General features: G+C 37.0%; 1 protein-coding gene across 1 annotated transcript in view; it reads right to left on the bottom strand.

Moving 5' to 3' along the window:
* The window catches only part of Arhgap15 (Rho GTPase activating protein 15), a 594,167-nt gene that overhangs the window by 231,880 nt on the left and 349,439 nt on the right, over positions 1-12,848 (bottom strand). The window contains exon 10 of the mRNA XM_010620947.3: positions 4,601-4,699. Coding sequence (XP_010619249.2) covers positions 4,601-4,699 — 99 coding nt within the window. The remainder of the gene's footprint in view (positions 1-4,600; positions 4,700-12,848) is intronic.

Below are 12,848 nucleotides of genomic sequence, written 5' to 3'. Positions count from 1 at the left end.
AATAAAATATATATATATACCCACATTATTGTGCAAGAGATCTCTATCATCCAAATCTGTTAAATAGTTTGGGGGTATGTTAACCACAACTGGAAAACCTGAAAGAAGAAGGAGTTATTAGGCTGTATTCCAAATGATGAATGGCAATCTAAATTTTATTTACTTATTATTTATTACTTATTTTAAATCACTCCTATTCACAAACAAGCAAAACATGTATGAGATGTTCAAAAAGATGTTTAAGGTAGAAACATGCTGCTTCATCTAGTTAACTCAGTCATTTTATAAATGAAGTCTTTTGCAAGGTACAAGGATGGGGATGCAGCTGAGCAGTAGAATACCTGTTTAGCATACCTGAGACTCTGGGTTCAATCCCTAGCATTGCAAAAAATGAAGAGGAAGAAGAAGAGGAGTAGGACGAGGAGGAGGAAGAGAAGAAGGAGAAGAAGAAAAAAATAAAAGATAAGACGAACATGATTTGTTAAGTATGTTTCTTATTTAACTGTAATCCCAGAACTCAGGAGACTGAAGCAGGAAGAGTTTAGTTTGAAGTTAGTTTGGAATACAAAACAAGTACAAGGCCACCCTGGACTAAAAAACAAAACAAAACAAAACAGGAAAAAAAAAAAACCCAGAGAAGTAGGAAGGACTGGTTTCACATTTAAAACATGTCTCTTTAGGTACTGTATCTCACACCAAATTCCTCTTTATATTGCACTGCCACAATGTGTTAAGAGAAGAACCTCATAAATAGGGCAACACAACTTCTCCGGGGCTAATACAGAGGTTAAAACCAGAAAAGTATGTGTTTATTTTCAGGGTTTAGTGAATCATTTTTTAAGCACACAGATTTTCCTGCCATTTTATTATTGTGGTTCTTATTCTGTCTTGTAGTGTCCATTCTCTTCTGTCCTAGCACTTATCATGGTTTGTGCTGACACACTTATGAGTGTGTCTGTTTATTTACTGTCTATCTCCTCCAGCTTCTTCATAGCATAACACATGGTAGGTACTTAGAAGTTACTTTTTTCCTGGATGCAACACGCACTGAGTGTCTGTTTCTTCATTCAGCTGATATTGATTGACTGCTCAAAATGTGTCCCATGTTCTGTAAGCTTCTTTCCAAATACTGGACTTTCAGAAAGAGTAGTCAGTCAGTTGCATGTTTTGCACAAAAAGAATTATGACTTAAGGTCTTACTACCTATTACACCACTTCAGACTATATACTTTAGTTCATTTGACACTCTTGTCTCTAACAAGTACAAATAACCTTATTTCTAAGTAAGCAATTTCTACACATGCTTGACATCACCCTAAACTGCACAAAGGATTTTATAAAATAATGAAAACTTGACTTCTCACTGCTTATATATACATAGCACCAAAATATCAGAATGCCTCCCTCTACACACTTATTCCTAAAATCCTCAAAAAGTGTCAGGTGATCTCTTTTTACAAAAAATATGAATCGAATATAGGCTAAGTCATTATTTTTATAGAAACTGTTTCTGGTGAAGAAACAAGTTGAAATTTCCACTGACTGATTACGATATCTCCCGCCCGTGGTCTATGAGTATAAAAGTCAATGCAGGGCAAAGGAGCCCCATGAAGAGCTCGACAGAGCGGCATATTCCTTGACACTTTAACCTCTCAAATTCCTATATGTTTTCAATGTAAGCAATTCAGAAACCACCAAAATGGCTTTAATCTAGTCATAATAGTCGAGGATGAGAGTACCCCAGTGATATAGAGGAATAAAGGAAATCAAATCCAGATAAGGAGACATATAAAACAAGTTCTCTGCCAGTTTGCTTTACAGTCGGCTCACAAATAGATTTCCTTTTGGCAAGTCTAAGAGATGCCGAATTTAAAAAGCAAGAGTATCACCTTACTGGAGGTGAATAAAGAGTACAGAAGGATGAGCGATTTTGTTCTGTCAATACAAGCGTTGAAACAAATAACTACTTGAATAGTGCGATCTGGCTTTCTCATAGTGTTTCATTTTAGTTTATTTATTTATTTGTTTGGTACTGGGGATCAAACTCAGGACCTTGTGCTTTCCAGGGAGGCGGCAGCACCGCGGAGGTATATCCCCAGTCCTACAGATGATTCTTTAAAAAAAGAAAATAATCTCAAGAAAAAAGCAAAAGGAAAGAAATCTTTAAAATGTTTTAAAAATAATAGCCAGTGTGCTGCTGTAGCGAGAATGAATGAAGGACATTTCCCTAAGACTAGGAGAGTAAACACTCCATTTTCATTAAAAGTGCCTTTCCCATAACTGGTCCGTAAGCATTTCCCATGACTCCACACTTGAGCGTTTTGGCTGCAAGAGGATCTGGCCATTAGAAAGAGGCTCTCGATATGCTGAGTCCCAGCCGTGCTGAGAGACTTGGCACCTTTATATGCTACTTCCTAATACCAACCCCAGCATAAAATGTCATCAGAAGCTTGCATAAACATTGGACTTAGATTCACATAAATTATTTCTGTCCTGAGGTGCTGTATGCCAGAATTTAGTAAAAACAACACTTTGAGTAAATAGAATTGGCGAATAAATGTAAGAATATTAATCCAACAAAATGATCATAGAAAAATATAATCAAAAGTACACACTTGTAAATCTTGCAATGATGTGAAACGTTTATCTTGTGCTTCTGAATTTTTATTGGACATTTCCACAGAGTTCCTTTAAGCTGATATTGCCAAAGTGCTTCGAATTATCAGTTGCTTTGCAGAACTGTAGTCTTTGAGTTTCATTAAAATGCTCAGGAATTATTTTAATAATCATATGTATGATTAGTGCCTGTTTAATGCTGCATCTACAGATTCATTTTAAGAGTAAACACTGGGACAATGAAATATAATGCCAGTGATGATTGCTCCTGTCAGCAAAAACTTGTCTTATTTTATTAAAAATCACCAACAAAATTCAATGAACAAAAGATCCAATTTCTATTTATAGACATTTTGTACTCTACAGTATTGTGGTATCTGCACACTGCAAGCCTACACGTAGCAGAGTTTTTCAGTTTGCCTAGGGTAAATTCATAAATCAAGATGCATAGAGCTCCTCTTTGTATACGAGCACATCCTACTACATTCAGTTTCCCCCCGTGTCCTATTTGGGTTTTTGGTCTAATATAACAGTACTCACACAGTCAATACTGAGTACATGTAAGTGAATGAAGATTTCCTGGGAACGATGATCATTTCGCAATTGGAAATAATAACATTGTAATATTCTCAGTGATCCATTTTTACTGTAAGTACATATTAAATAATATTTATTCCTAAGCTATGCACCTCAAAAATTAAATGAAATTGAAATACACAATGAAAACACATTTCTCTCTAAATTCCAATTGGCTTCATTCCTCGCAGACACCTCACCTCATGTTTATTCTGCATTTACTGTTTTCTACTATTTCACAGTACCCTCAGCTCTTCTCTCTGATGTGTTCATTTTCTTTCCCCAAAGCCACTGTCTGTATCCACACATCCTTCCCACTCTTCCCTCTTTGTTATTTTCTCATTCCCTACTGATATGGGAATAATAGGATCCCAAGGCTGTCCTTACTGTATAATTAAAGTATGAATTTCCAGGAGTTAGAAATTGCAGAACATTTTTATTATGCTTCTATAATAAAGGCAGGTAACACTGAAAGAATTAAAATGGCTTTTTCCTAGCAGACTGCTTGGTAAAGATTTTTTTCCCTTTGGTTCTATTGTTTTCAGAAACCAGGAGGTTGAAATGAGAATAGGTTCGCCGATTCTTTTTTTCTGCAAACACCTCTATCTTTTGCATGATATATATCCCCCTAGATCCTGGGAATATGTTGTAAACTTGTAACAGATGGTGATGAAGCTTCACATTTTTATACAATACATTTTTTTAAGATTCTAAATCTACTATGTGTATCTTCCAGGAAAAATGACCTTGAATGAATGAAGTCACAGTTTGAAGGAAAAACACCCCACAGATAGACTAGCATAGAAATAGTGAGTCAATTGGGTTTGTTTTGTTCTGTTCTGTAGGATGAAATAATTTCATATGAAAAACAGAATGCTGAAAAAGAGGAATCAAAGGTCATCCTAACAGTGGAGGTGTACCTATTAATTGTTCCAGGAAAACCAGTAAGCTGTACTTTGCACTGAATAGAAACATGTGGAAGACAAGGCAACACTTTCTGCAAGGAAAAATGTTATTTGCTTCACTTGGGTAATGTTGGGGGCTTACCAAAAATTGTTCTGGCACAATATCTACCAGCATGAATGTTAGGAGGGCTCTAACACTGTGAGTGCTGATATTTTATGAATGTTTTATCATTGGCTTGGAAACAAGAAGTTTGCAATTGAATCAACAGTATGTCAGACAGACAAAATATTAAAAAAAAAAGAACATTGGTGAGAATTACTAATGTCCCTATTGTAAAAACACACTGAAGTTAATAGGAAACTTGATCCCCTTAACCCATTAACACAAGTGAACTTTTAATTGCACAGTTTCCCAGACACACAGGGTAGTGCTTGCTAACTTGCATATCGGTTATTCAGAGGGTGCAGCAATGAGAAGAGCTGCTGCATATTCAGTTACCCACCTCGCTTTTCGACAGCTTCAATGCATTGCTTTACAAACCATGGAACTGTGGAATTTTCACATTCACACACTGTGTGCAGATGAGAGCCAAAAATTTGATCTGCAAAAGAAACAAAGATGAGCTTCATTAAAATCTAAGCTTTGCGTTGTTCCTTAATTTGATTCTGTTTCCATATCCAGTGCATGCTGAAATCTTCATCTTGCATAGGAATTGATTTTTTGCTTTAATTTCAGTGTCTATGGCAGACATACAAAGGCCGTCACTTCCTTCTTTATGGAACAGGACCCTGGCCCTGGAGTAAGAAAGCTGACACCCTGCCATCGATTATCAGAGATGACTGAGTCAGTTATAGTCTCTCTGGGCCTTAACTTTGTTGTCTATAAAATGATGACAAAGAATTAAGGTAATTTCCACAAAATAATCTCAGTCTTTAGTTTTGTGCATATTTTAGAAGTTTCTCAGCGGTCATCAAGATTATGATTTTGTAGGTACATTTAGTATGTTTATTCTGCAGCTCCGTGGCATTTGAAGAGGCCATCGCAGCAGAGGTACTTTGCAGTGAATTACTTTACATGCCATCTGCTTTGAATGCCCTTCCTTTCCTTTAATCTAAATATTGCCTTTCCTTTAGGAATCAGCTCAGATCTCATGTTAACCTCAAACTCCTTCCTTCCTCAGTTTTTCACCTTCTGAAGGATAGGTTCTTTGGAACCCCAGTCCTTCAGGATGTCCACAGGTGATGCAGGAAGAGGGCCTGAGATATAGTGCCTTAGCAACATAAGATTAAGCCCAGGTGAACAGGGTTCCTTAAAGTTTGTTGTTGTTGTTGTTACAGTCTCTAATATGCCAGTGCACACTTTGAATTTCTGTGATGGGGTAGAGGATGCAGTATTTCTCCAACTAATTTGCATAAGGTCCTTTTTCTTTCAGAGAGCATCTCTCTGGACTAAGGTGACCAAGAGCACATAATGCAAGACCCTATCCTACCACTCTCATTTGAGACATGATTTATGCTACTTTCCATTGTGTATTGACATTTACAATATGTGGGATATATTCTCTTGAAGCAGATTCTGAGTGTCTGAGTCACCTACATATTCTTATAGTTACCAGAACTTAGCACTGATTCTAGCCCACAGTGTGCACATGTAGATTTTTTTCAAAAGTGTGTTAAAACAATACATACCATAAAATTTACCATTTTAACCATTTTTATGTACAGTTCAGTGGTAGGAAGTACATTCGCACTATTTTGCATCCATAAACATCATGCATTTCAAGAACCTTTTCAGTAGCACTGAGGTTTATTACTTACAACGATATTAATATGGACTGAGCCCAAAGGTTTTCTATTATGATCAGAATAAAATCAAAGTCCCTATTGTGACTTAGAGAATTGTGCACCCTCTGGCCTCCACTAACTCACTGATTTCATTTGCATCCTTTCTTCCTGTCACTTAACTCTCCTGCAGCCCCACTGTCCGCACTGCTAGTTTCTGACAACCACACTTCTGCTGCAGGGATGGCGCACTCATTATTCCTCTGCATGGAGCCCCATTGGCTGAGGTCTAAGATCCAATGACACCTTCTCATTGTAGCTTTTTCTACTCAGCTTTTTAAAATGGTGTCCATCAATAGCGTTGTCTATTTTACTTTCCCTGCTTTACTTTTCTCAGAGCTCTTAACTGCACCTGATACGTTCACCGCTTAGTTATTTCCTTTGCTTAGAATACAAAACACAGGAGAGGACAGAGCATTCTTATTTCCTTTAGTATTCGATTACTAGTTCCTAGATGGACAATGTTTAACACATAGTGAAAGTTTGATAAACATCCGTTGAATGACTGTCTGAATTGATATATTTTTTAAAATGAGGAAAATATGTACTATAGTATAGTGAAATGTAAAAATGAAGATAAAGGATCATGAGTCTTCTAGGAAGTAGTGATTTTCATCCATGTTTGGGAAGAGTTAGTGGTGTGAATTGGTAAAATTTAGCATGGAGGAAAGAAATTAAGGCTAATGCACTATAAATAGTATACTCCACTATGGAATTGCACACTTTTATTCAAAATACAGAAGATAAACTTAAAACAGATATAGTGCAAAAAAGTAGGAATTTGCTTTGAACATTTGGTCATGTAACAAAGATGTGTTCCAAAAGTGAGCAGCTCTATAAGAAAGAGTAATATAAAATATGATGTAGAAAAAAATAACCCAGAACTTCAGATCATATAATTAGGTTGGCTAGAAATTATAATCAGGAAGAATTGCTATAAAGTAAAAACAAAAAATTGCTAATATACTTCAGAATTAAAGTCAATATAAAATATTTATTGAGTATTTCCTATCTTCACAGCAATGATATAGGCCTATTAGATTGTAAAAGACATCAAGATTTTTCTAATATCTTAGGGGCTAATAGAACTGACCAAAAATCATACAAAACAGAACATAGCAAATGGCATACAAGGAACTGAATGCTAAGAAAAACATTCTTTTGCATAGGGGTTAGGTCTTATCATTCCGTTTAATGCAGATGGGCAGGGGAGAAGCTGTGGGGAGAAGAAGGAGAAGAGGAAGGAGAAGAAAAAGAAGAAGGAGGAGGAGAAGAGATGGAGGAGGAAGAAGAGAAAGAAATAGGGAAGAGGAGAAGGAAGAGAGAAAGTTCGTGAAATAGAGGTCATTCATGAAAACTAGTTTCTTTAATGGAGTGAACTTTACATTTTGCAGAGTTTTTCTTTATTTTTTATAGGTAGATATAAGAAGCTAGACACAAAGACATTTCCTCTTTCAATCACTCAATTATTTGAAAAGAAGACCGAGAGTATCTATTCTATAATATAAACATAGAATTATTGGGTGCTGGTAATAAAAAATCCAAGATTCATTCCTTACAAGGTACAACTGTCTTTCTGGGGGACAGAATTTCAGTAAATGGGTGGGAAGACCTATTCATGGAAACTGCTATCCCTGAAAACACAGATATAATGTGAGGCCATTGGGATCCCTTGAGTGTCCTTGGAGAGGTCTCCAAGAGGGTCTGAATCCTCCGGAATGAGTAAGGCTTGGATGGACTGGTAAAGAAGAAGGACAGGGCATTTTGGGAAGATGGGGGAGACATGCATCAATAATGGGTGAATGATAGAAAGAACGGAGTAGTGTATTGAGGGAAATGTTCTCTCCTTGTTTAGAAAAATCTTGATAAATTAAGCTTTAAAAGAAGACAAAGATTGTTCTATGAAATATGTTGTTATTTTTTGTCAAATAGGCTGTTATCTGAAAGTGTGCAGACATCATTGATTTCCTGTATACAAGCCATGCCTCTCCTAGCTTCTTTCTTGTTAGAATTCATCATAAGACAGAACCTGGAAATGACCTCTATTGACTACTACCTCCCTTGTTGCATCTCTGGGTGATTACATAGCCTTTTCAATGAAATGTAAAAGGAAGTGAGTTGGAAAGCTACAGGGCTTTTTTTTTTTCTTCCTTGAAAAAAGGAGAAAGGAATATAAGGAAAGCCTTTACCTCTATTCTTCCAACTTTGAACAACATCTTGTAATGATGTGATGTTTGGAGCTATTGTAGCAATCTTGCCACTATGAGACAAGCTTGAGGATAGAAGCTAATTTGATAACACAACAACAAATACAACAACAAGCGTGACTTAAACCAACATAAATGCTTTCTTTAAGTTTCTCATTATAAGACATAATAGTCATTAACTTTGTTTCCATCATAAGCAGCCAAAAGCATCCTCAACAATAAGGTATGATATAAGGAAGTTGCTATGTTTTTTAAGTCAAGTGTGTATAATAATCATAGTTTATCTTAAGGAAGTTTACTTGGAAAACTTTTTAAAGTAAAGAAAACTGGTGGGGGTGCAGAGTTTGGGAAAGACAAAACACTAAGAGATTAACTGAAAGGAACACAAGATTGCCTTAAAATATGTTGTGAATACTAGAATCAGGATCATTATAAGGATCATTATCAGAGTCACCACAATTTTTGTCCTCTCATCTTCTTGTATTTAATCATAGGTACGACTTATTTGAGTGGGAAGCAATTATTTCCCCCATACGAGTGATGTTAGTCTTGACTGTGTACCTTGCCTAGGATGATTTAACGTGAGTGGAAATGCATCGGACACAAGCAGGTCTGAAGAAGCACTGTGGATTTCTGTTCACCCTCTTGCCTCTCTGCTGTTGTAAAAAGAATATCTCCCTTGAGAAGCTACTGTCCCTTCAGACTGGCCCCGGAATAAAAACATAGGACAAGAAATGAAGCCAGTCCTTAGTGAAAAGTCCAGAAAAGTCCACATTTAAAGCAGAGCTATCCAGCTAATGCAGTCCTAGGGTACCTGATCCACAGAAACACACAAGATAAACCTTTCTTGTTACATACACCGACGTTTTGTATTTTTGTTATGCATTAATAGCATTCCAATATAAGGTTAATGGGTGTTCAGGTTTTGGGGAAAGGTTATCTTAAACTATGCTGTAAGAATGACAAGGGGAATGGCTGGACATAGAAAATGTAACTGGAGAGCAAATTAGAGTAAGAAAAATACTCTAAATGTGCTAAAAATGTGGAATTATGCCCTTAACTTTGAATTAATTCTAAGCATCCCAAAGAAAATTGTTTGCACTTTAAAATTTAAAAAATTGACTTACCCAAGATTATGACATTTCTTATATTGTATTTTCTCTAGATCAATTCAAGTCTACCCAATTTAATTCAGTGAATATTTAGTGAGCACCTCCCATATGCCGGGCCTCATAAAAAGTGGAAACAACAATTGTCTCATACAATAACTATAAGCCAGACATTGCACTGTAGCCTAAAATGCCCACAATCTAGCATAGGGTCTTTTTCAGTTTAGGGGAAGAGAATACCTCTCACTCACAGTCACAGCAGAATGTGGTCCATGCTGTTACCTCAAGTAACAGTGAAGATTTATTGTATAATTGCACTGAGCCACAAATACTTTCTATACATGCTCCTGCACTTCTGATGGATTTACATCCCAATAAACCCATTGTACCATAAAGATATTGTAAGTAAAATACATTTACTGAATCTGCCCTGCTGAATACCATAGCACAGCAACAAACATAGTACGCTATCAAGTACCAGCTATTTAGTCTCAGGATTGTGTGGTCGACTAGGAGCTGTGCCTCACTGAGGCCTCCTAGAATCCCAACAAAACATCACACTAATAGGCTAGAAAAGATAAAAATTCAAACTCTGAAGTAGTGCTTTTACTGAGTTCAAGTTGCTTTTGAACCAGTCAAAAAATGTTAAGTTAAATCATCAGAAATGGGGAACCATTTGTATATGCTAACATATTTAGTGTTAACACTAATCCTCAAAAGTTTGGTGGGTAGATAATATTGTCATTTTCATTTACCCAAGAGAAGGATGAGTCATTTGTGCAAAGTCACAGAGCATCAGAGTCTGTGGATGAAAGTGAGGGGATGAGGTTCTAAAATAAGACAACAAACCAGAAATGGAGAAAAGAGTGATTCATGGGTTTTGGTAGGTGCATGCATGAGGTGAGACAACCCACTAGGCAAAGGTGATTTTCAAGTTTCTTTGGCTTCTTTGAGGAAGTCAAGTGGAGTAATCCAAAGGTTTGGAGGGCAGAGCTTGGAATTTAGATACCAAGATAAGCATTTAAAACACAGCAGAATGGCGATGAAAGGTAATGTCCAAATTGCTCCGTAGATTTGGGCAATTATAGGGACATAGGGGTCATAAGGAAAATGGTTTTAGCAGAAGGATGAAACTGAAAAGCAGATGGTGGTAGTCAAGTTTTGAAAAGGAGGTAAGGGCATAAAGATACAGCAGATAGACCTCTCTTTTAAACACTTTGGTGTTGAAAAGGATAAGACAGAAAGATTAAGTAGCTATTAGGGTACATAAGTCTTGAGAAAAATCTTGACTAGGGTAGATAGGAGAGAATTTCAGCTGCCACGTATTTTTTATTGCTAGGAAGAGGGGATCGGGTGCACTAATTTTGGTGGGTATGATGCCAACAGTGGGAGGAGCATTACTGCCACTTACTGGGCAGCCCATGCAAGTGCAGGCAGGTAGTCCCTTATAAAGAAAAGCTATCTGTCCCACCCCTATTGCAGTGCCCTTCAGAGAAAAGACTCTAAATATACTGAATTTTATTAGAGGAGAGATGTTTGCTCTTAGTAGTTACAAGAAAAATCAAAACTTTTCTTCTTACTTATATCCTTCCTTAAAACTTTGTGGATTCACCCAAGAGAATGTGACTGTGGAGTATAAAAGGTGAGCCTCTCACGTTAATCTAACTGAATCGAGACTGGTTATATGGCCAAAGTCGGATTAATACAGTGCTCTCTCTAAGAAGCTGAGATTTTATATACTGAGATATTGAGATGTTTTTCTTGGCAATTTGGCCTGTAAATCTGCCTTGATTTTGCCTCTGAGGAATGGGGAAACCTTTGGGGTGATGGTTATGTGCAATGAGAGAGTGGATGGAAAAATCAATTTGAAGAGGAGAAAATGGAAGAGAAACCCCTCATCTCCTGACTCCCCAATGAATACCTAATTCCATTATTTCTATATCCTACCCAAGCACTTGTAGTGCCTGTGATATAAAGTACCATGAGGCTCTTTTCAACTGAAGTCTTTTAAATTGTTTTCTGTTTCCTCAACCAAATTAATTTGACTAGAACTTTAACATAGCATTGGCCACAAGGTTTCAAGTGGGACATTACAACCACAAAAGAAAGGGCCAGGATGGACAACATGGTTCAATGATAGTCATTTTCCAAAGACACTGGCTGGGAAGATTACAGTAGATGTCACTAGTTTTGCAGTCCCTGAATCTATTCTAACTAGAAGAACAAGAAGAACAAGACCCCAAACCTTGGCTTACCTTTAGGACATGCAGTATCTCATTTTACTGCCATTTATTTTAGGTATTTTAGGTCACCACCTCTGGCTCCAGCAATAAACTCCCTCTCCTTGGCCATGGCAACTGGTCCAGGCACAAATACATAGCCCATGTAGCTTTTATCAAGTAAATCCTAAGACATTTTCTGGTGCTTCTGGGAGAGGAACATTTTTTTTAATAGGAGATATTCAAATATGGGATAGGAGTTTCAGTTTCTAGCAAACGTGTTGTCAATTCTGCAAAGACATATTGGAAAATAAGCCAACTGAGTCGAAAAGAGCTGAATGATGAGAAAAAGGACGTCATGGCACTGAGTGTCTCTTGAGGCTGTCATGCCTGAAGCTATCCTTGTACCTTAGACTTTTCAATTAGGAAACCAAATAAACAACTTCAGTCATAGGTTTGCAGTTGATGCAAGTTTCTATCAATTGCAATGGAATCTTGACTACAACATCAGCTTTCAACATAAATTAATGAATTACATAACTATGAAAAACTGGTAATGCACTGGAAAAGGCTTTGCAAACTAAGAAGAGCTATCTTACAAAGTAAATCATAGAGATTTGGCTAAAATGTCTTTGCAAATGTCAATGTGATTGTAGAATTGCCAATTGCCAAACTCAGACACAGTACAGAGTTTGATATAACAAAAAGGACCATTGCATTATAGGAATGTGTTTGAAACATCAAACAATCGATTCTTTTGTTTGTTTATTTTGTTTTGTTTTGTTTTGGTTTTTGAGACAGGGTCTTGAAATGTAATTTAGGCTGGAATGGAGCTCACTATGCAGCCCAGGAAGGCCTTGAATTCACAGTTATCTTTCTACCTCAGCCTCAGAGTGATGGGATTATAGGAATGCACCACCACACCTAGTTTAAAGCCATCTATTTTACAATAGTGAAGACAGCAGGAGGGAGAGGGAAAGTATTCTGTTTCTTTGGCAAGCATTAATGAACTAGCTTTGCCCCTGAAATTCCCATGCCTGCCATCTTGACGCAACATTAAGGATTATTTCTATTTTCTTACTCCTTACATTACTCCCCAAAAGGGAGCATTCCTAGAATCCTGCGCTCCTAACTCCCTAATTAAATTCTTATCTGTGGGCTCACTAGCAATCTCTTCTTCCTCTCTCAACAACTTGTTTTTTAAATTTAGAAAATACCTCTCGCTGGAGGTGCCAATATTTTTGGAATCCTCTGCAAGCTCCTCTGGCCTTGGCAAGAGTGATCATTATATCTTTGTCCTGCCACTTCAGTACTTATTCCAGGAGTGGCAGGCAACACATTGGTTGGAGAAAATCCATTTTCTCAATTTTTCTT

Source organism: Fukomys damarensis, unplaced genomic scaffold (genome assembly GCF_012274545.1).
Source record: "Fukomys damarensis isolate Sample0158 unplaced genomic scaffold, DMR_v1.0_HiC HiC_scaffold_29, whole genome shotgun sequence".
In the NCBI taxonomy this organism is placed as follows: Eukaryota; Metazoa; Chordata; class Mammalia; order Rodentia; family Bathyergidae; genus Fukomys; species Fukomys damarensis.
Note: the sequence above shows the minus strand (reverse complement) of the source record. Positions and strands in the feature narration are given on the sequence as shown.